General features: G+C 28.4%; 4 protein-coding genes across 4 annotated transcripts; all 4 read left to right on the forward strand.

Annotated features, from left to right (window-relative positions):
- The first annotated feature begins 3 nt into the window (after positions 1–3).
- LOC145189050 (ATP-dependent 6-phosphofructokinase, muscle type-like) lies at positions 4–18,308 on the forward strand. The gene is made up of 26 exons (XM_090089296.1): positions 4–616; positions 868–941; positions 1,328–1,405; positions 1,946–2,047; positions 2,151–2,238; positions 2,515–2,570; positions 2,954–3,021; positions 4,907–4,948; positions 5,721–5,765; positions 6,680–6,722; positions 7,414–7,479; positions 8,385–8,480; positions 9,873–9,965; positions 10,222–10,347; positions 10,442–10,506; positions 10,641–10,710; positions 10,800–10,943; positions 14,148–14,218; positions 15,143–15,230; positions 15,411–15,563; positions 16,829–16,993; positions 17,086–17,150; positions 17,295–17,406; positions 17,716–17,818; positions 17,932–18,037; positions 18,124–18,308. The coding sequence occupies exons 1-26, from the start codon at positions 349–351 to the stop codon at positions 18,242–18,244; spliced, it is 2,508 nt and encodes an 835-aa protein (XP_089945422.1). The 5' UTR covers positions 4–348; the 3' UTR covers positions 18,245–18,308.
- A 331-nt stretch (positions 18,309–18,639) lies between these two features.
- On the forward strand, positions 18,640–19,796 carry LOC145188946 (acyl-CoA-binding domain-containing protein 6-like). Its single transcript, XM_080065462.2, has one exon. It carries the CDS (start codon positions 18,640–18,642, stop codon positions 19,375–19,377), a length of 738 nt encoding a protein of 245 aa, XP_079921588.2. The 3' UTR covers positions 19,378–19,796.
- A 25-nt stretch (positions 19,797–19,821) lies between these two features.
- Positions 19,822–21,062, forward strand: LOC145189495 (tRNA (cytosine(38)-C(5))-methyltransferase-like). Its single transcript, XM_080066143.2, has one exon. It carries the CDS (start codon positions 19,822–19,824, stop codon positions 21,007–21,009), a length of 1,188 nt encoding a protein of 395 aa, XP_079922269.2. The 3' UTR covers positions 21,010–21,062.
- Positions 21,063–21,116: 54 nt separating this feature from the next.
- On the forward strand, positions 21,117–25,497 carry LOC145188879 (uncharacterized). The gene is made up of 7 exons (XM_090089299.1): positions 21,117–21,254; positions 21,393–21,464; positions 21,559–21,593; positions 22,215–22,405; positions 23,572–23,649; positions 24,611–24,654; positions 24,756–25,497. Exons 1-7 carry the CDS (start codon positions 21,187–21,189, stop codon positions 24,898–24,900), a joined length of 633 nt encoding a protein of 210 aa, XP_089945425.1. The 5' UTR covers positions 21,117–21,186; the 3' UTR covers positions 24,901–25,497.
- Positions 25,498–27,723: the final 2,226 nt, after the last annotated feature.

Below are 27,723 nucleotides of genomic sequence, written 5' to 3' on the forward strand. Positions count from 1 at the left end.
AATAACATAAACAAACACATTCAATCAAACTGTTGGTTAATTTGTGAAAGTACTTCGAAAACTAACCGCTTCTTAAAAAAAAAATTTTTTTTTTTCAAAATACAGTTTTTCTTTTATCAAAACAAAGTTTTTATTTAATCAAAACAAAGTTGTTATTTTGAAATCAGAGTATAACAGTGCTGTTAAAGATTTAAAAACATACAGGTGGAGGGTGCGTGGTGAAACTTGTTTTTATACTATACGTTATGAATGATATTCTTACATGATTTCACGAAGCAGCTAGTAAATTTTAAAATGTGGTAGCTCTGGTAGCTGTTTAAATTACACCTTGACTGAACTACTTTTAACATGATTTGGTATTTTCTAAGTTTTGCATCACACGTATTTCGTGCAGTATCGCAAGCCATCCAATGGCATATGCACAACGCTTCAACGAAACAGTTAGAAAATGAAGATAAATCAGTCAAACACGGTTCCCCATCTAAATCTAAGGATTTATCCTCTAAATTTGATTGTAATAGCAAAAGGAGAGTTCAGAGAACAATGTCATTATCTGGAGGTGTTGATGGCACTGGGCAATGTATAGCTGTTTTAACCAGTGGTGGAGATTCTCAAGGTAATTACAATAGTCTAAAATTATCATTATTTTTAATAAAAGGATTGTGCTTGGAAGATAAAAAACTATGATTTAAATTTTTTTATTAGTAAAATTTTTCTGGATAGATATTAAAAGATTTCTCCTAATTTTCTAGAAGGGTTAAGTATGCATATGCTTTTAATTGTGAAATGGTTAGTATCTCTCAATTCGTGTTAAAAATAAATAAATAAAAAATAGATTTGAAGAGTATAAATTTACTTTTCAAATAGGTATGAATGCTGCAATTCGAGCAACCATTCGAATGGGATTGTATGCTGGCGCAGAGATGTATGCTGTGCATTGGGTGAGTATTGTAATATTTAAATATTTATTTAAAAGGGTTTAAAATATTGAGCTTTGAAAATATCAAGGTTTCAGACAGTATCAAAATTTCGAGGTTTTTCTTAACATACTGCTGTTATGATTATCTCTTTGAGAAACTAAAGTTTTTATTTCACCTAATGGATTTTATAAAAGTACCCATCTTCTCTTTTTATCATGCAATTTTTTTTTTCATGAATTGAGGATAAATATTTTTTAAACTCTATCGTTTTATGTGATTTAGTTGTAAAATGATATTTTGAGAATCTAGGAAAATACTGATTTAAAAAATTTTTTTTTTTTTTTCAGATGTCTTTGAGAAAGTCTCCTATGTAGATACAGTTTTAAAAATTATTTAAATCATTTTAGGGCTACCAAGGGTTAGTTGATGGTGGTGATAACATAAGAAAAATATGTTGGCAAGATGTAAGCGGTATACTAAACAAGGTACTATACAATACTATACTTTTTGTTGAGTCATTTTTGTTTGTAAAAATTTCTAATCAGGAAACCCTCTTAAAAGCAGAAGCTTTATAAAGTTTAGGTGTAAATGCCATTTTTTTTTTTACTTTAAAATGTTGCAGATCAAAAATTTTCAGAATATGAATGAATATATATATATATATATATATATATATATATATATATATATATATATATATATATATATATATATATGAATCACATATTCAAAAGGCTTTTTGAATAGGCTGTGGAAGAGCTATAACTGATTCCACTGATGGGTTTTAATGAGGGTAAAAAAGTTAACGAGGTCTAAAAAAGTGTTATGATCATGAGCTTTTTGCATTTTCATTGTAACTTGAACAAACACATTTGGTTTAAGCACATTTTACTGAAATCAATTTATAAATCAAGTTTAGATATGAGAAACCACAATAGTTTCTTGAGTAGTGCTATTGTTAATCTATACTATTAATTTTTGCAATATTTTCCTATATAAATAATTTTTGTGTTCTTATTATAAAGGGTGGCACAGTGATAGGTAGTGCTAGATGCCAAGATTTTCGGGAACGCAAAGGCCGTAAGAAAGCTGCTTTAAATCTTGTACAAAGGAGAATCTCTAACCTAGTGAGAATGTAACTTATCTTTATTATAATGTTTTTGTAATTGTAGTTGCGACTATTTGAAACTTTTATCTTTTTTTTTCACTATTGAAAACCATAAATTCCAGGTTGTGATTGGAGGTGATGGGAGCCTTACTGGAGCTGATATATTCCGTAAAGAATGGCCATCACTACTTCAAGAGCTTCAAAGTGAGGGTAAGCCATCTTCAGTAACAATCTTTTTTTTAAAATTAATTCTCTGTCATTTAAAAATTCAATTTTCTGTTTTTTAACAATTTTGAAGTGGTGCCTGTTAAATTTTTTTATTTTTGTTTAAATAATTTAAGCTTTTCTATTGTTATTCAGTTTAACTAATCTTTGCATGGTATTAAAAATGCTAAGCTTAAATTATTGAAAAATAGTTTTAGAATTTTTCACCAATCAATTTATATTTTGAGGATTTTTTAACATTTCCTTTCTTTGATTTGTTAGGTTTAATTACTGAAGAAGATTGCCAAACATGTTCATTTTTAAGCATCGTTGGAATGGTATGGAAGTCAATATTCCTGAATAATTTAATCTAAACTCAATGAAAAATGATTTGAATAAAACCATTTTTTATCTTTCATCCAAAACTAAATTACAGTTACAATAATGTAACAGATAGTTAAGTGTACATTGTTTAAGTATACAACACACACTGTTTAAATATACAACACCACCCTATTTAAATATACAACAACACAGCTTAAATATACATTATGTTTAATTGAATTATTGTTTTTATAACTCACCACACTTAATATTTCTTTTTTAATAAAGCATTATTTTCCTGTTTAAATTTGTGTATATAAATGTTTTGATTACTAGGTATTTACTTATAAGTTGTAAAATAAATCAATTACCTTTGCAATTTATACATTTTATTTAGGTTGGAAGCATTGATAATGATTTCTGTGGGACTGATATGACAATTGGTGCTGACTCTGCCCTTCACAGGTTACTTTTCTTAATTTATAGCATATCTATAAAATCCCAAATTTCATATCAGGACTACCGGCAACTATGAAGGTTGTAATAAGAATATTTGTTTATGAAATTTAATTTCCTATAAAGTCTCTAAGAAGTAAATGCACCATGATGCATAAATAACACTGGCCTGTGTGTGAAAAAAAAATTTCTGTTCCTGGGGGTTTCTTAGGTAATCCCTAACAAAATTGACCTCCTAAATCCAAATATGACATTTATTCTCTCAATCAGGTCAGGTTTTTGACAGCACACCAATTATTTTTAGACAAACATCATTTTTCAAGAAATCTGTCATTTCCATCAAAGCTATTTAATTTGTCATAATTATTTTTAAACTGAAAAAAAAACATCATGACTCAATTTAATTTCTTTTTAACTTAAAACTTACAAAAAACTTATGAACTTACCCAAGAATGTAAAAAATCTATTTCCTAAAGAAAGAAGTCCTTAATGACTTCTGCTTGTGAAGTGATATTGGTTTGTTGCGTTTAAGACACCAACAATAGTCTGCTAACATGTTGAAAAGTCTTGTAATGACAAGCAAAAACTTATGAAATGTTTTTTACCTTGATGTCACCACATATTAACCAATGGTACTTGATTGCATTAACCAATACTTTCATATTCTTATAGCTTTCTGTTAACTAAACTGAATGACTAATAGATACAAAAGTATGCAGTTTCTTTAGAGAGCAGGTTTCTTTCACTACAACAGGAGCCAAGAAGATCTGTGTTTTCTTTAGAAAGACCAGGATGTCTGGTGAAGTCAATTAGTTGACTTTGAATCAGTGATCTTGGCAAAGTCATACTAGACAAAGGCTCAAAAGTCACAGATGTGTCAGTGTCTTTCACTTCTATACACTCTGTATCCTCTTCTAGCTCAGTTTTTTCAGGTGGAGAAGGAACTGGAACTCCTGGACTATATGGTAGTGGTTTAATGAGAGAAAGAATATCAGGGTAGACAACAATGTGCTTGTTCTTTTTTATTGGCACCTGAAAAAAAAATTCACAGACTTGACTTGCATGTTTTTAATACACTGGACCCTCATTTCCACATTTTTAACAAAATTTTTATACAAGGAAAATCTGCAATTTTTATACTTAATTAGAATTTTAATAGGCTAAAAAAAATGTTTTGATTTGTCAAAAACTCTATTTTTTTAAATAATTATAATCTTACTTTGATGGTTGGTCATGCAAAATTGCAGTTTGTAACATTTACTTTGCCTACTCTTTGCAGCCTAGGTACATCAAATGACAAATTTTGTTTTGCCCTCACTCTTGCACCTTAAAGCCCAGCCTTATTCTGAAATATGTATGGTAAAGGAATTTTACTAACAGAGTTATTGGATTGCTTGTCTCTAAAAGTTACTTTCCCACACACAGCAGAATCTATAGGAGATGAGCAAATACTACACAACCACTTGCGCTCACAGTCAAATGGACATTGAGCTCTCAAATATCATCTAAAGAGCTCAATCTGTATCTCAAAAACTTGACCTAATCGAGCAATATGAATGCTTGATTTGGATTTAGAAAACAAATTTCATTATGAACCTTAGAAATCTCTAGGGACATTTTAACACAGGCCAGTGTAATTTATATGATCTTTTGAATTTATTTAAAAATAAAAAAGGTTAAGGGAAAATAAATGTTAGGGGAAATGACTTTTTCTATTGCCTGATTTTTAACCTTAATTTAATCTTTACTTATTCTATATTTATTATTTATAGCAATTATACAAATAGCAAGTAATTTAAATCTTTTTTATTTAAATTTATGTTTGAAATTTTTGTTTAAATTTAAATTTAAAGTTTGGTTTATTATAAAAAATATCTCAATTTATGTTTTTTAGAATTGTTGAAAATGTTGACGCTATTTCTACAACTGCGGAAAGGTAATATATATATTTTTTATTGTGTAAAATGTTAAAAGCTTTTAAAATAAAAGTTGCTAATATAATTTTTTCTCAGTTCAAAATTACTTGAAAAAAAAAGGTTTTAACTTTATGACCACAACCATAGCAATTGCTACCAGTGAAACAAGAAGTAGGTTGAAACTTATTACAGTTGTGATGCACCGTTTGTAAGGATGGAGTATTACAGTTGTGATTCACCGTTTGTAAGGAAGAAATAAAAATCTAAATAAAATAAAAAACAGTTTTTTTTTTAAAAAATTTTTTTTTTTTAATTTTGATGGCATACTGATTTCTGTAAAGTTTACAGTTCCCGCATTAAGATGATATTTGAAAAATGAGTTTGCTTTGATTTTAACAAGCTTTCTACAGCCAACAAAATCTTATAAATACCTTCATGTTTGAATGCTAACTGCATTCAGTTTCAAGTAGTTACATATATGAAGAAACAAATTTTGTGAATTTAGATGCTAGTAATGTTTTTTTTTTTTTATTAAAACATTTTTTTTGTTTTTTTGTTGAGAAAAATTATGCACAAAAATCAAAAGACAAATTACCATATATATTAATTAATATTATTAACATAATTAACATAATACAATATAAATTACCAAATCTCAACAACTGAAATTATAAAAATTATAGTCTTATTCTATTAAATTTTTTATTTGTTGTTTTTGATATTTGTAAATTGTTTTTTACAGTTTTATTTTGTGATGTTTAAATAATTTTTTCTTAACTTTTTTTTCTTTAGTCATCAGAGAGCATTTATTTTGGAAGTTATGGGAAGGAACTGTGGGTAAAAAAATCTTTGAGTATTGATGATTAAATAAGATATTATTTACTATATAAATGTACTCTTTTCAAAATCAACTCAAGTAAATCAAGAAGCAAATTAAAAAACAACATCAAAACACTCAAATGCTGCTTTACCAATTGTGAAATAAACAGTCTAATAAATAGTTGATGGTAAATGTATAAGCCAAGGTTCCTATTGTGTCTCGTCTAAATACATTTTCAACCTTACTTTCTACTTTTTATATGAAGCAAAAAAGTATCAATAATTTTGTTTTTGTTTACATTTTGCCAATCATCAGAAAAGGTAAACTAAAATCAGTTTAATTTCATCATTTCATTAATTGAAGAAAGTTATGAAGATTTTTAAAAGAAATTAATTTACTGATTTGGTTGTATAGACTATCACCAACCATTGTATGGACTATCACCAACCATTGTATTTACAACAGAGATTGATATGGTATATGTACGGTAGTGTCAAATAAAAATAAAATAGAAAATAGAAAATGAAAATTATAAAAATAGAAATCGATCTTTCTGTTATGGAAAATGTGAGAATTAATCACTCAGTTCTTGATATTTTTATTCATTGCAATAGTAAATTTAATTTTTTGACTTTTAGATCTATAAGAGTATTGAACAACTTATCATGGTAAAGTTGATTTTGACTCTGAAGGGTCAACTGGAAGAAAAATAGTTCTCGTCATAAAATTTCACATAATTTAAAACCTTGTCAGATAATGATGAATAATTTATATTTTTGTCAGTGTTGAGCTACTTGTGTGTATTATTCAAAATAGTCTTATGAGTTTTTCATAGTATAAATTTTATTTTTTACATTAGGAACACATTTTAAAGATGAAGAGTGTGGGGTTAGAGTTAAAAGGAAAAAAATATTAATTATTTCTTTTTTAGATACTTGGCTCTTGTTGCAGGCATCAGCTGTGGTGCTGATTGGGTAAAAATTTCGTTTAAGTTTCACTTTTTTTTCTTTGTTAACTAAATGTATATTTTATACAAGGTGTACAAATGTATACATTAAAACTAGGTTTACTTAACACATGACGCTGTAATTCAAGAAAAAATATCAAAATCTCTACCACTTATTTATGTTGCTTCTATCTATGTAATTTACCTATATTATAATTGTGATGATATTTATCAATTTAAATAATAAAATTTTTCTAGAAACTCTTTATTCAGTCAATATTTAACTCAGTTTCAATAAAGATCAATAAAGAAAGAATGTTAAATTAGTTAACAAAATTAGCAGAAATTCAGTGATGTAATGCAAGTGCAATCTTTTACAAGTGCGCTAAGTAACCATGTGAATGTAATCAAAGTTTTCTCTTTGATTCTTGCTGATATTTTGTTTTATGTCAACTTACTTATAGTAAATTTCCAGAACTTTTCATAATTTAGGTTGATGTTATATAGTGTAGTGTAATATGAGTTCTTTCTTATTCAATCTCTGATGATTGGAATCATTAGAATTAAGTTACACTTTAATGAGTTCTTCAGAATTTTATTTAAAATTGAACGCAAGTAGCTTTTGTTGTTTTAATATTTTAAAAATATTTTGTTTGTTTTTAATTTATGAAAATATTTTGTTTTTTTTATTGAGATTTTTCTTTTTCATTCTTTTTTAGATTTTTATTCCAGAGTGGCCACCTGAAGATGGTTGGGAGAATGAGCTATGTGATAATCTGAAAAAGGTATCTAAAACTTCTAAAAATTATTGGTTTAATCTATCTCAAATAACATGCACTTTATTTAATATTTTTCATGAAAGATAATAGTAATTATGATAGATATTTTATGCATTATGTAACCTTTGGATTAAGGTAATGGATTGCTGAAAATCTAAGTTTATGCTCCATTTGAATGGCAGAAAAAAGCATGGATTAAGTTTATTGAGGCTAGAATGTTAAAAAAGAATTATTTTTTAAAAGTATGAAAATTTGAGGATTGCATTAATTTCAACAGTTATAATGCATATAGAAAATAAAGTCAAGGAAAAAGATATTTTTTAGGTGAAAGCAGTTTAAGTTGTTTATATTTGTGATATAAACTTTTTTTCTTTTTGATTAACCATTAATCATTTTGCAGTTTGTTTGGACTCTTGTTGTTATACGTGCCTTTAGAGACTAAATATAAAGACTCATCAACCTCAAGATCTTGCAACATCTTACTGGATTTTTTTTACCTTTCCTAAATAACTTCCCTTATTCAATTCACAGATCTTGATCATTTTCTGAATGAACTTATTTTTACTTATTCCCAAGCTTTCATCTTTTTTGCAGTAATCATGAAGCTTATACAGTTCTTACTATACCCAGTTGAGTTTATGGTAACCTTTTGTTGTGATGGTTGAATTTAATTATTCAGAAATAAGATTTATTTGATTTTGTCAAAAGATTTTTTAAGCTTAGAAAAGTAAAATAAATTGATAATTGTATAAAAAAAATCTTGTAGAAAAATCAGTTTTACTCCTCGCTCTAACCACATAACCAGGTTTAATCACTCCAACCACATAACCAGACTGAAATTAAAAATATTTAACTAGTAAATATATTTATCCTCAAATTTAGAATTTTTTTTTTTGTTTTTTTTTCTCTAGATTCGATCGAGAGGAAGGCTTTTGAGCATCATAATTATATCTGAGGGAGCTCAGGATATTCATGGAAATCCTATTACAGCAAATCAAGTCAAAGAGGTAGTTTTTTTATTGGTTGGTGAACTAACAATAGAACCAATTAGGATTGTAACCTCAAAAAGATTGTGAAAAACACATATAAAACTGTAGTTTTCCAAAATTTTTGCTTTTTTTTCATTTTATTTATTCTTTTTATTATTTCTAAAGGTTATAAGCACAGAATAACAATTTGTAAATTTATTATTGAAAATAGAGTAAAATAGGTACAAACTGAACACTTTAAAAAAATTAAAATTTTTAAGTACATTTATTAAAAGAATTTTTGTTTACAAATATCTCTCAGGATTAAATTGTAAAATGTAAAAATGTAAAATTTTAACCAGTTTTTAAGCAATCAGTACAATAATTTAGTATAATGCTAAGTTCTAAATTTATCTACTACAGAAAAATGGACAATAGTCTTAACACAATGATGGGCTGTTCTATAAACATCAAACTTGTGTAAAGTTGTTCTTGTTTGAAGATATCCTATGAAAAAATCTAATTCTGAAATTGGATTGCAGCCTATGAAAAAGTCAATACACCACAAAATAAATTTTGAAGTTTCCATAACATAGAAGACTTTTTTCAGATTTTCAAGTATTTACAGTGTGATATAAACTTTTTAACCACTGAATATAGACATGGAAATCTATTCTTCAGATGAAGACTTTGTCTTAGCAGTTTCAGGATTAGCTCCTACTCAATGTATTATTTGACAGGTACAAACAGGTTTTAAACATTTCAGACTGTCAAAACCATCCACAAAGTTGTATAAGTCTCACCATTTTGCAACAACTGGATCTTTATAGCACTGAATATCAGTTGGTAGTTGATAAAAGGTTATTGTGTGGTCTCCATGATGTTTTTTTTTAAATCTTTTTGTTTTGTTTTTTTTAGTGTGTAAAACCGTTACAAAATTTATTCCTGTCAAAAAATAGACAGGGTAAACTAAAGCAAGAACTTTTATTTGTTATTAACAAAACTCTTTATTAAAAATACATTTTTAAGTCTAATACTTCTACAATGTGTTTTTACTATCGAACAGCGCAATTCAAAAGTAGTCATGATCTGTTTTGTAAGTTCCCCTCATTTTGAAAATAACTTCAGTCCCCCTCATTTTAAAAGTAAGTGCCTTTTTAAACTTTCATGTTTTTAATAAATTAATTTTAGTAAACAAAATATTAAAAAGGAAAAAAATTATAAAGTTTAAAAAAAATAGATTAAAATATGCTCAGTTCTACAGTATGTTCAGTTTGAATGCATTTTGAAAGAAATCATTGAGTTAATCTTAATGATAAATAATTAATGATGAGTAATTTATTTAAAAATAAACACTTTATTATGAATTATGTTTTATAAAATCAGATGATTTTTTAAAAGAGTTTTGAGTGTCTCTATATTTGTGTTTAGCTGCTGAGTAACTGCCTAAAGTTAGATACACGTGTTACAGTACTGGGTCATGTTCAAAGAGGTGGTCGACCTTCTGCTTTTGATAGACTGCTGGTATCATTCTAATGTTTATATGAAAATAACCATAATAATTTTAATATTAATAATCTTTTAAGTGAAATTGTCATATCTTAAAATAAGTTTGTATGTTTTTTAACAAAAAAATTAATTTGATTTTTTCAAGAAATTGCAATTAATCTGAAAGTACAATTTAGCTAAAGAAATCTAGAAAAACTAAATTGGACTGCACTCGATAATGAATTTATTCTTATGTTGAAATAATACTAGCTCTATGATTTCTCTTATATAGGCAAGTCGTTTTGGTTGTGAAGCTGCACTTTCAATCATTGAGGCTAATGTAGCATCTGAACCAATGGTCATGTGTTTGAATGGTTCTCAAGTTATTGCAAGACCTCTGCATCAATGTGTGGAGTGGGTGTGTACAATTACCTATGTTTGCTTTTTAAAATATTGACTGAAATGTTAAAGACAAAATTCTGTTTTGTACTTTTAACTGACTTTTTTTATAGTGCAATGAAGTTAAAATTGCTTATAAAGAAAAAAATTTTAAGAAAGTTGTTGAGCTAAGAGGAAAGTATGTGGTTTTGATTTCTTATGATTATCTCTCATTCTTCTTTTGAATATGGCTTGGTTTTCTCATTTTATCTTTGTATTGCAAGATAGTTTTATTGATAAAAATTTTAAAATTAATTGCTTTTATTTTGTTAGTGCTTTCCAAACAAGTTTAGAAATGTATACAACGCTGAAGCGTGTTTCCTCTCCAACTGAGAATAAGCAGGTAGATATTTTGTAAAGAGTTTTTTTTTTTTTTATTTCAAATCATTTAGATGAATGCATTTGCTAATGTGAGATAAATCTTTTTTTTAGGGTTATACTCTTGCAGTTATCAACATTGGTGCACCAGCTGCTGGAATGAATGCTGCAGTGCGTGCTTATGTAAGAACAGCACTTTATCATGGGCATTCTGTCCTGGGAATTACAAATGGATTTGATGGGCTATTAGAAAACAAGGTAAATTACACTATATTTATTTCTGACTTTTTAAAATATAATTTTTTAACTAAAACAGTGTATTTAGTTTTATCTTAACTGAAATATTTCATTATTGATACTAACAAATCAATATATATATATAGATACACACACAAACACACAATACAGCCGTTCATTATAGCTGCACCCACTTTTTAGCCATAGTTTTTTAGCCAAACAGTATTGTGAAAAATTTAAGAACCACCAAAAAAACAAATCATAATTTATTTTTATTTTTAAATTTTTATTTAACCGAATATATTTTTCTGGTAAAAAGATAATAATAATAAATTTTAGAAAATAGACAAATAAGATAAAAAATAATAATAATGATAAAAACTTTTAAACAAATAAAAAAAATATATTTAAAGTTTTATAGGTAATTTTTATTTTAAAAAAATTGTGAAAAAGTTAAGAACCACAGAACAAAAAACAGTAATTTTTACATAATACCGCGTAATTCTACCATGAATTTTTAAGCACTCATTTATACAATTTGGCATTAAGTCTATTAAATTCTCTAAAATATGTTTGGGAACATTTCCAAGTATTGCTGATAAAATATTGCGCAATTCCTCAAGGCTCCTTGGTGCTTTCTTGGCAATGTCTTTATCAAGCCAACTCCAAAGATTTTCAATGCAATTTAGATCTGGGGTATTTGGTGGCCAAGTTAGGCGCTCACTATTTTTGCTTTCGAACCATTCAGAGACAATTTTAGCCCTGTGACATGGTGCATTGTCTTGCTGAAAAATGAACGGAACGCTTTACTCCAGTGCATCAATTGACGGTAACAAGTTATTATTTAAAATATCGGCGTAATAAATAGAGTTGAGTTGACCATCAAATAATTTAAACATACCCAGACCATAATATGTCATGCCGCACCATATTCCAACCGACTCACTATCTTTTTTTGTTCTTTGAACGATACATTCGAGATTATATTTTTCTGAAGGCTGCCTGCGAATCATAATTCAGTTTTTTTGGTTATCAACCTCGATATTCATCTCATCACTGAACATTACTGTCCTCCATTTTTGTTTAGACCATTCTTTGATGCTTTGGCAAAATTCTTTTCGCTTTTTTATTTGTTGTTTGGTAAGTCGCGGTTTTAGAACAGCTTTTTTCCATAACATATTGTTAGCTAATAGTTTCCTACGCACAAGTGATGCCGATGCTTGACGTCCATTTGAAAGCTTCCATTCCCTTCTTAATTCATGGTTAGGTTTTTATTTGCCAACCTGATTAAAAAGTGATCATTATTGGGTGTCGTCAAACGCGGTCTTCCAGAGCGATGGCGATCAACGTAAGATTTTGTCTCTGAATCTTTTGATGATTGTTAGCACCAAACTATGTGATCGCTTTATTATTTTTCCAATTTCACGAGCCGATTTACCTTCCTTCCACCACTTTTACACAGTCTTTCTAGGTAATAGCTTTTCTGCTCATTTTTTCAAAAGAAAAGATTTTTTTTTGTTTGAAATTAAATACTTTTTTTAAAAGTATTTAAAAAATTAATTTTTTTAAAATGCTTTTATTGGTTTTTCGGTAATGACTCAGGTCATTAATAAAATATTTAAACAAAAAAGATAAAAATAAATTAAAAAAAGACGTTTCCGCCGCATTTAGCACCAAAATTTCTTTGTGGTTCTTAACTTTTTCACAAAAAAAATATTTAAAAAAACAAACACATAATATTTAATCCTTATTTTTATAGGTTCTATTAACTAGTTTTCCAAAAAAAAAAATTTTCTTTTTTCTCATGTTCTATTTCATATGTTTAAAAAAAAAAGACTATTTTATTATCTTTAGAATAAAAATTAATTAAATTTATTTTAAAAAAATATTTTTTTTTATTCAGTGGTTCTTAACTTTTTCACAATACTGTAGTTTTTTAGCCATGGTTTTTTAGCCATAGTTGTTATACCTTAAGATATATTAAATGGAATGCAAAACTGAGGGAAACTAACATTTATGCATTTATGTGAATTTACTGGCTTTTTATGTGAATTTATTGGCTATTTTCTATAGCTGCATTTATTATTTTGATGGATATATAATAAATTACTCAATTTGCTGAGCATCTTATGTGTTTTAATAGTCAGTTGTCCAGCACATTTGATAGTCAAGTTCTTTAGAATATCCAGTTTGAAATTCACACAGGCTTTCAAAGTTTTGAGATTTAGTTAAGCGATACTATTGTATTGCTTTTTGTCTGTGTTGTATGATTCCCCTGATGTTTTCCATGGGAATTCAAATCTGGACTACTTGCTGGCCACTGCAGCAAATTGATTTATCAACTGTGAGCCAGGAATTTGTAGTCAAGCATGAATGGCAAAAACATGTGAATACTAGCATTATCTTGCTGGAACACAAGTTTTTGCAACAATACTTTAGTTGTAATCTGAGAAGCTCATCTTGCAAGATATGTATTGAAAATTAATTTTGCCTATTGCACAAATTCCAAGCCAAATCATTAGAGATCCTCTCTAAAAGTTACAGGTGGAAAAATGTTCTTGTTCTTTCTGCAGATCACTCCAACGGCCTGTTAACTCATTGAGGCCATCAAAATTAAACTTCTTTTCATCTGTAAATATCACCTGCAGTTCAGAAAAATAAAAAAATTTTTTTGATGTTGCATAAAACTCAATCAGTTTTGTTTGCTCATTATCTAAAAAATAACAAATATTTTACCTTATCTCATTGACATGCCATGTTCAGTTTAGAAAATTTCAAACATCTCTCTTTGTGCTTGGGAGGTTTAAACCTCAGCCATTTTTTATCAAATAGTATTGGGACTAGTGTGTAAAGCTTTATGAACTGTTTCCTTACAAATCAGTAAGTTCAGTGTAGACTTGATCTTCGACAGTGATATGGTAGAATTTAAAGCTAATTTCACAATACCTTGCTTATCTCTATGTGTAAGATTTAATTTGGCTACCGTTTAGTTGTGGCTAGTTTAATAGTTTAGTTTTAATTTTTAATTGATTGGCCCACATGTGATTTCTCTGATTGCCACCATTTTCTGGCTGTAAGCCTCAATCATTCCTTTCTCCTTTTCATCCTTTACACTTCCTTTTGGAATTATGAAGCAAATTGCTTGAATTTATCCACTTAAATTTGGAAACTTATTTTTTAAACTGTTTATTACTTTTTATTGTTCATTTACTTTGTTATCTCTAGGTTCACATAATGACATGGTCTGAAGTTGATAAGTGGACAGACGTGGGTGGATGTATTTTAGGTGTTACAAGGTAAGTTGTTGAAATTTTATCACAAAATTTTTTAGTATTATCATAACAAATGTGGGCATAAAACCAATCAGATATCTCATGTTAATTAAAAACAATATTATTAACATATGGAAAACATATGAAACCTAAAGTTATTCTAGAATTCTCATTTCAGAAGAGCTCTTTTCCAGGCACATATACAGCTAGGATATGTGTAATTGATGTGCATGCTAAATAGGAGGAGCAATGTAAATTTTAATGGATTTTGATCTTGAAAAAATAAGATTGATTATATATGATTCAAAGTTTATTTGATTGATTCACTCAAATTACTTATATTATTTTTATACCTATCTTCTTTGCTAACTATATTTAAAGATTCATTCTGCTTACAGTGATCAGCAAGATTTCATAAACTTTGAACTTTTATTAAAATTTACTTTTATTGAGATTCTCCACTTGCAGCACTTTTATTGATCACTACATGTTAATTAATCACTACATGTTAATTAATCACCACATGTTAATTAATCACCACATGTTAATCACCACATGTTAATTAATCACCACATGTTAAATAATCACCACATGTTAATTAATCACCACATGTTAAATAATCACCAAATGTTAATCACCACATGTAAATTAATCACCACATGTTAATCACCACATGTAAATTAATCATCACATGTTAATTAATCACCAAATGTTAATCACCACATGTTAATTAATCATCACATGTTCTTGTTGTTTTTATTTTTGATTTTTTTTTGAAAATCACTTGAGTCACTTTTAAAAATCTTGATGTTATACTGATTATTTATGATAATTGAAAAAACACAAATTAAATTAAAGTTAATTAAAATGTTGTTAATTATTTTCAACAAAGTTCAAAGGAAGCTTCGAAAAATTTGAAAAGTTGAAAAGCTTTAATTTTTTTTTAAGAACTTTGCCTGGCGAGCATCTTGACAAGATCAATAACAGATTCAAGGAGCATCACATTGATGGTTTATTGATTTTAGGAGGATTTGAGGTTTGAACCTTTTTTCTTTTTTTTTTCTTTATGTTTCTTTTGATGATTTTAAAACCTTGTTTTTGGATGCAGCTGTGAAGATTATTTTTTGTTATTTTTAAATTAGTTATCTAGACAACTTTTATAAAATTATAAATTTTGTTAAAAGTTTAAATGTGTAAACTGGAAATTTTAACTTAGGCATTCAATAGTTTGATTCAGTTAACTGAAGCAAGAAGCAAGTACAGTTCTTTTAGAATACCAATGGTTCTAGTTCCAGCAACAATGAGTAACAATGTTCCTGGGACTTGGTTCTCTCTTGGTGCTGATACTACACTAAATGTCATTGTTGAGGTTTGTTATTTGCGTTTTTTATTTTCTCTAATCAATTCCTTTTACATTTGTGTTATTCTTCTGTTTATTCATTTTAACAAAGTAAATAAAAATTTTCCTGTAACTTTTTTACACACAAAGTTTATGCAAACAAATGACTATTTAAAAAAATGTAGGTTCAGTTCTCCATTTTGGAAGATTCCGTTTCCCATTTTATACACATCTGGTACTTGTTCTGAAATTTAATAATGTAATTCTGAAAATCTTTCATCAGTTTAATTTTCAGAAATGTCAATACAAATTTAAAAACATAAAAATCAATATGGATATATATATATTTTTTTCCATATATACTCAATTTTACACTATGATAATTGTAAAACAATATGATCCAAACGAATAGCACTTGTTTATAAATTGTTCAAAGAAAAGCATAAAGTTTGTGTTACTCCATTATGGAGATTTATTTTGTGTAAATCTTATTGGTTACAAGTGCGTTCTAAAGAGGAATATGGAAAAGAGTGCTAGGTTACTGAATTATAATGAATACAAATGTATCGTTTTCTTGACCTTAAAATGGTTAATTATGGCTTCAGTTGGCTGAAACGTAAGTACAAAAGTTTATTTCCTCAACAGTCACCTCAATTTCTTGCTACCTTCAATGAAGTGGTTGATGAGCAAAATGATTATTTCCATCAAAATATTAGGATTATAAAGGACAAGAATCAAAGCCAGTAGGACATAGATGTGCTTGCAGATTTTTGTTAGGGTATTCAAGGAGAGTCCAGACATTAATCATTACTTCTCACAAACAAGAATTTGTTCCATAAAAATTTTTTTTTGATGTATATGCTAATCTTTACTTTTATTTTTGTTGTATTATATTTTCTTAATTTCAGATTTGTTTATCATTAAACATGGTTTTGAGTGGTTATGATTTAATAAACTATCTTGACTATGCAATTTATTTACATTTCATATTATAAAAAAACAGTATGGTATAGAACAAATACTTGATATGATAGGTAAAATCAGTTGCTGTTTTGGAAATCAAAAAACCAAAGTTAGCTATAAACAACTCTCTAATTTAACACTTTAATTTAGATTTAAGCAAATATTAAGAAAATAAGATTTAATAAAAAATTGCATTCACCTGTGTAATTGATGTTTCTGAATTTATAAATGGTGAACTTATACACAATATGTAAAGGTGACTTTAGTAAGGATATTGTTACGAGGTTATTTATTTCATGAATTTCTATTTAAAAAACATCATTTCTCTTTAGTGTTGTGATAAAATTCGTCAATCTGCTGGTAGCACTGCTCGAAGTGTTTTTATTGTAGAGACTATGGGAGGAAAATGTGGCTACTTAGCAACCATGGCTGCCATCGCAGCAGGTGCTGATTCTGCATATATCTTTGAGGAAAAACTAACACTTGAAGAACTTAAGGTATAGTTTACATTAGCAAAAGCTATTACAATTAAGCTTCAATTTTTTTACTAAGTTTAGTTGTTTTGTGATTTTTTTTTTTTTTATTGCAGAGAAACATAGATCATATGAAGAATAAATTTACTTACAGTGGTTTAAGAAGGGGTTTGGTTCTCAGGTCTCTTTTTCTGTTTCATTTTTTATTTTAAAAATACTGTTACTAGATCAGATCAAATTTTTGAAAATTTCATTGTTTTGATTTTTTGTTGTTGTTCCACTGAAGATTGTTTAATCTTTTAATGAAGTTTACAAAATTTTATAGAGCTGAACATTGCAACAATAATTATACAACAGATTTTATAACAAGACTCTATGCAGAGGAAGGAAAACAACTCTTCATAGTTAGAAGCAATGTTCTTGGGCATGTGCAACAGGTTAACATTTCTTTTTTTTTTTTTGGCTAGAGTTAAATAATTTTATATTAGTATTACTATTTCTGTAAATGAGTCAATTTAATTAACTTTGTTAATCTCTAAGTGGAGGTATGTGATAAATAATCTCTATCTATATTTTTTTTTAGTTTTTAATCCTTAAATGGAGATTTATGATGAATATTAAAAAGTTCAAAAAGTGGAGTAAATTTATATGAAAACCTCAAATATTTTTAATGCATTTGAAAAAAAAAAAAGCTTCTAAAAAAGATTGGTTCTTAAGTAAATTTTGCTGCATTTTTTGTTACGTAGGGTGGATCACCATCATCATTTGATAGGCTTTGTGGAACTAGATACGGCGTAAAAGCACTACACTTTTTACTTCAACAAATTGAAAATAATAAGGATGAATTTGGTATTGTAATTTATTTGTTGGTTTTATTAAAATACTTTTATATTATTGAATACTTTGATATTGATATCAAAGATTGAAAGCCCTACAGTTGCTTTTAATTCAGTATTTTTCAGGTTTAATAAATGCTATGTCACCTGAGTCCTCTTGTGTTCTTGGCCATATAAAGGACCACAGTCAGTTCACACCAGTACTTGATTTAAGAGAAAATGCAGACTTTAAGTGAGTAAAGGTTTTTTTTCTCCATTTGCTGTAATGCTTTTTTTTTTTCATTTTTCTTGTGTTTAATTTTATTATTTTGGTTTTAGGAACCGATTACCCAAAGAGTATTGGTGGAAGAGAACTCGACCTTTGCTTAAAGTTTTGGCACAATATGAAGTTTTGTTTGCAAGAGAAGTAGAAAGACAAGTCGAAGGAGAAGAAGAGTAAAGTGAATCATTCAAAATCTAAATTTTTTAAAACTTTTATTTTTTTAATATATACACAAAGCTAATTTGTTGTCATATTTTGTTCCTTGATCCTCAAAACATTAAAGTTTATTCCTCTTTTACTTTTTTTAAATTTGTTAGTTAAAAAAATCTGTTTAACAAACTTAATTCTTAACATTTAATTAGTTTAATCACTTATGCCTCGTTTTTTTTTATCTCCCTTGTCATTCCTATTGAAGAACTTATATTGGTTTAATAGGCACAAAATTTTTGTGTTAAATGGTGAAAAAACCTTTGCAGATTTGTTTAAGTTCAAGTACAAATAGTACCAACCTTTTTTTAATTTAATATTTTAAAATCCTTTCAAAATTAAGTATATTGGCAGGTATAAAAATAATGACTTCAATGGAAATTGCTTCCGATATTGCAAAGTTATTTCAAGAAGCTATTTCACAATCACGTAATTTGACCAATATAAGCCAATCAAATATGTTGATGTTGTATGGCTTGTACAAACAAGCAAATGAAGGGTGCTGTAATATTCCTAAACCTGGGTTTTGGGACATAACTGGGAAAGCAAAGTGGGAAAGTTGGGAAAGTTTTAAAGGACTTTCAAAAGAAGATGCTCAGTTGAAATATGTAACTCTTGTCAATTCTTTGAAATCAGATAAAGAGGGGTGTGTAAGCGCTACCAATCATAAAGAGGGTATGGGTGTATCTGTAAGTACAATGGTAAAAACAGATGAAAAGGAAATCAGCGAGCAAGATAAAACAATATTTCATTACTGTGAAGAAGGTAATTTAAAACGCGTAAAAAGTTTATTAGATGCCAATCCAGTGATTTTAAATGGCAGAGATAGTGAAAATCTTTCTTTGTTGCATTGGGCTGTTGACAGAGGGCATTCTGAAATTGTAGAGCTTTTGATAAAGCGCGGTTGCAATGTTAACATTGTGGATTCTGATTTACAATCCCCACTGCATTATGCTGTTACATGTGATAGGCTTGACATTGTGACCTTGTTATTATCTTATGGTGCTGATATAAAGTTGAAAGATATTGATGGGCACACAGCGCTTGATTACTCTGAAAATAAAGCTATTACAAATTTACTTTTAGGTTCAAGCAATTCTTAATAAATAATAAATTTTTAGAAAATACTGAATTTTTAGTAAATGTTGAATTTTTAATAAATATTGAATTCTTAAATACTGAGTACTAATAGAGCTAATAAAAAGTTGAAATGTGTTTTGTTTGACCATAATGCATAGTTATGATTAACTTCATTGTTCATAGTCAAGTAAGTAATAAAGGATTTGAGGTTTATATATTTATTTCAATACTGAATAAATGTAAAGTTTTGTACCACAATTTATTCATATTTTAGTTTAACTATTTATCTTGATTTTTTAATTTCATTGATTAATTTCATTGTTTTATTTTAATTGTTTAATTTTTTTAATGTAGTGGTTTAATTTGATTGCTTAATTTCATTGTTTAATTGTAAATCATTTTAAGTTGCTTTTGTTTTGCATGTAATTTGTTTAAACATATAGAATTGATTAAATAGATTAACAGAAATGGTAGCTCCTTTAAAAGTGATTGAGTTTTACAGTGGAATTGGTGGTGTTCATTATTCACTTGCTCATGCTGGTGTATCAGCTTATGTTCAAGCTGCTTTTGAAATAAATACCTCTGCAAACTATGTATACAAACATAACTTCCCATTGACAAAGTTACTGCAAAAGAACATAGAAGGATTAGTTGTACAAGATTTGGAGAAGTTGAATGCAGATGTTTGGACTATGTCACCACCATGTCAACCCTATACTAGATTAGGGAAGCAGGAAGCATCAAGTGACCCTCGAGCAAAAAGTTTTGAAAAAATAATGCATATTCTTGAGAAAATGAATTCGCCCCCGTCCTTCATATTTTTGGAGAATGTAAAAGGCTTTGAAATATCTGATACTTGTAATCATTTTTTAGCCATTTTAAAAGCTAAAGGGTATTATACTCAATCTTTCTTATTGTCTCCAATGGATTTTGGTATCCCGAATTCTCGGATGCGCTATTATCTTATTGCAAAATATCAAAAAATGTTTCATTTTAAAACAACACAGATGCCTTTATGTCTACATGGTAGTGAATGTGAGTGTCAAGGAATTGATATGAAATGTGTGTGTGCTTTGCTTGCTGATGTCATTAAGCTGTACAAACAGTTGAAAATAAGCGACATCTTAAACTCAGAACTTTCAATAAGTTCTGAAAATAGCTCTGCTACTGTTTTTGCACCAGTTGTTGATAATATTTTAAGTTTATTGCAAAAGAGGACTTCTTTGGTGGGTTTGGGTTTTACTAAGTACCTGGTTCCTAGTAGCATCTTGCATCGTTATCATTCATTATTTGACATTGTTGGTAGTGATTCAACTCATTCATGTTGTTTCACAAGTGGTTACAGTAGATTTATAGAAGGCAGTGGTTCACTTTTTACATGCTTAGCTCTGGCTGACAGGGAAAAAATTTTTGAAAAATTATCACTTTCTGTAAATGACATGGAACATAATGTAAAGCTTTTGGAAAGTCTGCAGTTAAGATTTTTCTCACCTGAGGAAATTGCAGCTTTGTTATGTTTTCCTGATTGTTTCTCTTTCCCAGATGCAACAACAGACAAGCAGAAATATAAACTTTTGGGAAACAGTATTAATGTTTTTGTGGTTGCTAATGTAATGAAGTATTTCCTGTTTGAGTTAAAGCTGAATTCTTTTTAATTATTTGATAAACTTTTATATATTTCAATAGAAACCCTTTTTTTTTTTTTTTTTTTTAAAAAAAAGAAACTTTTTTGTAGATTTCTTTTTTAGCTTATATAATGGTACTTAAGGGTGGTAAATGTATAAAAAATATATTTGTTATTTCCTGAACTAAACTGTAAATCTGATACAGATATGCTTAAGCTTATTAACATATTAAGACAACAAATTGGGAGTGCTTCTCTTCAAACTATCAGTAAAAGGTAAGAAAAATCAAGTAGTCAATTTTTAAAAAGTTTTTTGCATGATTACAATATGTTGTTTTAGTGTAGTTACTCATATCTTGCTCTGTTGTCTCCATCCTTATCTCCATTATCTCTGGCAAATCTATTTATTTCTAGAACATTTTCAATAAGCTTGTGGTTGCCAAAGAAGTACAAGTATGCACTAAATTTTGGCAAAAGCAATCCGAGGTATTTAGACTCTAATTTAAATTATGTCATCTTTTGTGTTGAAAGTTTTTTTTTGCTAAATTTTTAAGCTTTTTCATTACAATTTTTTTTTCAGTATTTCCAGTGGTATCAGAGGAAAAGAGAAACAAAGTTTGTATAAATTTTTCATTTAACATTTAAGTGGCATATATTTACATAAAAAGTAATTATTGGGTTACATCAAATCAGATAAATATCTCATTTAAACTTTAAAGAGATGAGTTAGATGCCATAATTTCAAATTGACAGCACCATCCTTTGCCTGTCTTACAAAGTTTACAATAATCTTTGATATATGTTATTATATATAGAGTATTATTATATGATGTTTAAAATTTAGAGCATGTATGTTAATACGTTAAACTTTTAGAAACTGAAGAACTTAAAAATTTGAATATTAAAAGTTTAAAATGGCTACCAACTATGATTTTAAGTTCAAACCTTTACATGTCCTAAAAAGTTTATAGTTTACATGTTCTGAAAAGTTTATAGTTATCAATGGTACATTGAATTTTATATATAGTATATTATAAATGTTCTATATTTAATACAGTGTTCACTGTTAAAATATGTTTTAACTAAATACTTTAAGAATAAGAATATAGATGCATTAGTGCCTGTTCTAAAACATTAAAATGTTTACTGTGGAATTGAGATATTAAAAGCATTAAAAGCAAGTTTTTATTAGTACATATTTATTAGTGCTTTTTTATCGGTATTTTTTTTTTTTAGAATCAGTGTTTGTGGACGGAACTTTAATAAATTTTTTTGACTTGGGTCACGAAGAATCAGAGAGGTATTCATTTGAGGAAAGCCCCAAGCAAAACGCCTATGGTGAGATTGTGAAGACTGCTGTTGACAGTTTGTTTTCATCTACTGAATTGCCAGAACCTTTGTGTAGTGGTGTTGTTGAAGTGGTGAAGGTAATTAGGAGTTAGATTTCTTTTTAGCACAATCTTTTACTCACAGTAGTTTTTTTTAAGCACAGTGGATTTCTTTCAATCACAATGGATTTCTTTTAAGCACAATGGATTTCTTTTAGTCACAGTGGATTTCCTTTAAGTACACTGGATACCGTTATCAAATTTTCAGAACTTTTAACTGTTTTAAAGTAAATTTCTGAATCGATAAACGATTTTGAAAATGTTCAACAAAAAATGACCAACAAAACTTTGACTAAAAACCTTTCTTTATAGTTATAATTTACAATTACTATTTATAGTAATTATATATAATTATTATTTATAGTTATTGTTTATGGTTGTTATTTATAGTTATCATTTTTGGTTACTGAATAATAAAATTCGTTCATTAAAAAAACATTCATTCATTTTTTTCCAGCATCAATCAATCGATATCTGATCGACCCTCTTTCATCCCCTTAGTTCACATTTTGCTCAACTATCTTATAAATTAAGGAAACAGATCATTTATGTATCCACTTTGGTTCCCAAGCAGATAACAAAGCATCTGCAAATATCTGCCAATGATCCACTTATGCAAACGATCTTGTGAACTGTTAAAAAGTTTCAAATTGTCAGGAAACTGGTTTTTCACACCCACTTTGTTTAAGAGAAACTTTACTAACATAAAAACGTACTACTTCCTTCAGATACATAAAAACGTACTACTTCCTTCAGATACATAAAAACGTACTACTTCCTTCAGATACATAAAAACGTACTACTTCCTTCAGATACATAAAAACGTACTACTTCCTTCAGATACATAAAAACGTACTACTTCCTTCAGATACATAAAAACGTACTACTTCCTTCAGATACATAAAAACGTACTACTTCCTTCAGATACATAAAAACGTACTACTTCCTTCGGATACAGCATTTTAACTAAATACTGTATCTGAAGGAATTAGTACATTTTTATGTTATTTTCCTTATCCTCTCTTAATATATGCTAAACATGTTCAACATATTAGGGAGGGTACTTATTTATAGTCTCCTTAGATTAAGTCAATCTTTTATTGTAAACGAACAATTGATAAAGCAGAAAGATCAGAGTCATTAAAAAAAAACAAAAGACCCCAAAAGGGGCTGATGCTCGTAATAAAAGACCTTTTTTTTTTAAGGTGGAAGTTGCACCCAGTCTCTGTACAGCTGTAGTAATTTGGAAACTTCCGGAACACCATCAAAAGTTGCATAGCAAGGTATTTTTTGTTGAGATTTAAAAGATTGTCGTCAACTTTTAGATTTTTTAAATAAACACTTGTGATATTTGCAACGAGAATTCTTATAGATCTATATTCGATATTATCATTGCTTTTAAAAACTAGACCACATGGGAATAGGTTCGGGATCGGGTATTCGCCTGTTTAGCCTTTGTTAAAACAAAAAAGCCCGAAGTATTTTTGTATAGTTTAAAACAGTAATTTTAAAATGCGAGCTTATTGCAAAGACAATCTATTGACCTTTGTCCTATGTAATGATCTTTTATTACAAAATATACTTACAGTAAAATTTATTGTACAACTTTTCCGCGGTAAAATTTATTAGAGAACTTTTCCGCGGTAAAGTTTATTGTACAACCAATTAAATTGTATACTACCTATACTTACAAAATTCACGAATTAAATTTATATTTGTTCCATACCAAATTTATATCAAGTTTTTTTAGCTTTGCACGGGTTCTTGTTGTTCACAAAATAACCCAATTAAAGATATTTTTTCTTGTTAACTTGGCAATAATTTCTCATGACATCCATAAGTTTATCTGACCTATCAGACTACTGAAAATAAAAGTTAGTTTTATAAAACATGGATAACCTGACACCATCTTTGGTGTCAGGTTATCCATGTTTTATAAAACTAACTTTTATTTTGGTAGCAAATGTGGTTTTAAAACCTATCACATCAACTATAATAGTTGCAAGTGTAAAAATAATGATTTTTAGACTTGCACCTATTCTATAATCTTAAACTTTGAAAAAAAATTTAAAAGTTTATACAGCAGCGTTTTACCACAAAATCGTCTTTAAACATTTTTCTGAAAGAAATTTAAATGATTTTCATAACTCTTTCTGAAAATATTCAAATGATTTTCTTAAATCTTTCGCTTTTTTCAAACGTTTTTGCTTCACTTTTTTTTTTTTTCTTTTTTTTTTTTTACAGGTTGATGTTGAAAAAGCTTTAGAAGTTAATTTGAAGCAAATAAGGTAGTTTATTTGTCTTCTCACAGAATCCCCTCCTCTTTTCTTATTACAGTTTTTTGAATGGGTTTTTACATGATAATATAAATTCTTTTTGTTCCTATTAGATTTCTGTTGCCAGCTCACTCCACGGTAACTCAAACGCCTATTGTCAGTTTTATTTACGACAAATTTACCGAACAGCAAGAAACAATCGATAAATTATTCGAAAGAGTTCGATCTGAAATTTCCTACCAAGATAATAAATCATAACTTAGAGGAGTTTTTAAACTAATTTAGTAACATTTTTATAATGGGTTTTCTCGCTCGTGTTTCAATGTTCTGGGCGCTTGTTTCACTTTTTCTACTTATGATTGTCATAAAACTTGACGGGAGCACTGGAAAAGACTGGTCTTGGTATGTCATCTTTGTTCCTATGTGGTTTTATGACGCTTTTGCAATTTTATTCTTGAGTTTGTCGCTGTTCTGTCGTAGCCGCCGTCCAAATTCTTCTTATTTCAACTATTTTACGAACAATCGCAAAGTATGGTTGTTATTCTTATTTGCGTTGAAAATATTATTTGCTTTGATGCTTTGCGCAAAACTAGACGGTCTTTTAAAAGTATCTTACGTTTTTATCTTCATACCACTGTGGCTTCTTCTTTTAATGTTAACTGGAGATGCATATTTTGTAACTTGGTGTGAAGCTGTAAAGACCCATGTAAGCTAAACACGGAAAAATAAACGGAGCATTATGAAAAGAAAAAGCACTACTAATGCTGGATTAGCTGGTAAGAAAAAAAAAAAAAGGTTACCTGCGTAAAAGGTTAAATTAATGATAAGAAAACAAATAAAATATTTTTTTAAAAATCGGGGATTTTTAATTATATCTTGCCAGTCCAAAAGTCACAGCCTACCTAAAATATTGTTTCTAATAAAACGAAAGCAATATTTTGAAAAATCATCTGGAGATTGTTTTGCCTAGTTATTTTAATTAAATCCGAACGAAAAATTCACTGAAAATCTGACGCTTGAAATATAAATATTCCGAGTAAAAAAAAGATAATAAAAAAAGCTGTTTTAACAAGAAACTCTTATTTTAATTTTTTCATTTATCTCAATTTCTTTCATCAATTCAACTTATGAACAGAAATTCGTTTATAAATTTTCGCTTTTTGTATAACAACTATGAAACAAAAAGAGAAACTCTTTTTCAAAGAAGTGCTAAATATTAAAAAAAAAAAAAAAAAAAAAAAAGGTGTTAAATCAAATTTGAAATTCTGCGGTGATATTCACGCGATAATGCACTATGGAAACAACTTTTTTTTTTTTTACTAAAAATGATGGCAAAACAGTTTCGAGGAAAATCTGAAACAAATGAAATTGAGATGTCTTATTATATGAAGGGCCTGTTTTATCCCCTCAAGATGTTTGTCTTGGAAACACATCTCTTGTACAGATGTGCTAAAATAACAGGTAGACATATCTATCAATCTTTTATTTACACAAAATCATTTAGATGAGCCGAAATGTCTAAAAAGTTGGATTTCTTGAGCACAAATTCAATTAAGTACTCAATTGAAACCATAAAAAAATAGGGAAAAAAAACCTTGGAAATCAAGTGACCTTGGAAATTAGCTTTCTTTTGTTAGAGCAAAAGAAAGCTAATTTCCAAGGTCACGTGATTGTGTGATTCACAGTCACCCTAAGTGTGATCATATGACTGTGTGATTCATAGTCACCTTAGTGTGATCATATGACACTAATGTGAATGTGAATGGAAAAAATGGCCAATATTATCTGGGAATCAAACCTTGACCCAGCGTATCAGATCGCTAAAAACTGTAATTTAGAAGGTGTTGGGGCTCAACGTACAAAGTTAATGTATATTTGAATAAAATCAAAAATATTTTGTACGAATACAAACCCACAGGTTGTCATGGGTTACATAAAACATGAACGAAACTCAAATTTCGTTGACAACCTTGAATAATAATTTAGATATATATTTGGGGAGCAATTAGAATTCTTGCATAGAGATGTTATACAACTAATAATAGTAGAAACTGTACTAATAGGAGATTTTATTGCGACAATACCTCAGAACATTTAACAAGAACCCGTTAGATCGTAAGACTTTGTTGTGACATTTTTCGCCTTAGTTTTCCCGGTAAGCCTGCCTGCCTGTCTGCCTGCCTTATAACTGCCGTTAGAAGATATAGCCTTTAAAAAAATTTTAAAAATAAATTTTCATTTTCCTGCTTTTATTTGTCTAAACCTAAAAACAAAGCAAAAGTTCGGAAAAAACCTCTATAAAAATTAAACAGAGAAGAAGTAGAAACAGGTTTTGAACACATTTACAGGATTCAATATGATCGCATTATTATATCCAACCATTTTCTTGATTAAATGATTCTAAAACTTGTGAAATACCACAATAGAAATTGACGAACAGTGCTGACACCTACCTACCATAAAAATTCGACATGTAGAGAAGTTTCATTATTCTTAACCATTCTAAAGAATAGCGTGAACAAATAAAACTTCCAGTGGAATTTCCCAAGTATTGGAATTCCCTAGCTATCCAGATTCCCGGAAATTCTTTTCATTGCTGGATGTTTTCAACGTTTAAAAATACAAGAGAAATTTATCCTTGAAGTTTTGAACAGCAGCATCATCTTCTCCAAGTTCTTTTTCCGTTCTTAAAACTTCTCCAAATTCAACGACAAAACTCAAATTTAATAACAGAATCCAAAGTACTATGATATAAAAATCAAAACGTAATATAATTATTAAATCAAAATAGTTCTCTGAAAGTCTATAGTCCGTTAATATTATATCTTACATTCAAATCTTCAAAAACCAACTTTCATACATTCAGTCCGAGTTGAAAACTAACTTTCATACATTCAGCCCGAGTTGAAAACTAAACAAAAAAGTAGTTTCTATTTTTCCGACTCTGATTCACTCAATCACAGTCATTTGTGATACAGCTGAAAAATTAAGCTTGATGCTGTTTTTAACTGAGTGAACTTGAGGATCAATTATTTACATTCACAAAAAGTTCTTGCTCCGTCAACACAAGAAGAAGGAAGT

Source organism: Hydra viridissima, unplaced genomic scaffold (genome assembly GCF_058129835.1).
Source record: "Hydra viridissima isolate aposymbiotic clone 2 unplaced genomic scaffold, HvirCarnegie_v1 scaffold_5, whole genome shotgun sequence".
Taxonomy (NCBI): domain Eukaryota; kingdom Metazoa; phylum Cnidaria; class Hydrozoa; order Anthoathecata; family Hydridae; genus Hydra; species Hydra viridissima.

Excerpts from the sequence above, each read along its gene's own strand:
- LOC145189050 (XM_090089296.1), top strand. The coding sequence starts at position 349 with ATGATTTGGTATTTTCTAAGTTTTGCATCACACGTATTTCGTGCAGTA. Across the intron at positions 1,406-1,945 it reads TAAGCGGTATACTAAACAAG|GGTGGCACAGTGATAGGTAG; the intron begins GTACTATACAAT and ends CTTATTATAAAG. Across the intron at positions 17,819-17,931 it reads AAATAATAAGGATGAATTTG|GTTTAATAAATGCTATGTCA; the intron begins GTATTGTAATTT and ends AGTATTTTTCAG.
- LOC145188946 (XM_080065462.2), top strand. The coding sequence starts at position 18,640 with ATGACTTCAATGGAAATTGCTTCCGATATTGCAAAGTTATTTCAAGAA.
- LOC145189495 (XM_080066143.2), top strand. The coding sequence starts at position 19,822 with ATGGTAGCTCCTTTAAAAGTGATTGAGTTTTACAGTGGAATTGGTGGT.
- LOC145188879 (XM_090089299.1), top strand. The coding sequence starts at position 21,187 with ATGCTTAAGCTTATTAACATATTAAGACAACAAATTGGGAGTGCTTCT. Across the intron at positions 22,406-23,571 it reads GTGTTGTTGAAGTGGTGAAG|GTGGAAGTTGCACCCAGTCT; the intron begins GTAATTAGGAGT and ends TTTTTTTTTAAG. Across the intron at positions 23,650-24,610 it reads ATCAAAAGTTGCATAGCAAG|GTTGATGTTGAAAAAGCTTT; the intron begins GTATTTTTTGTT and ends TTTTTTTTACAG.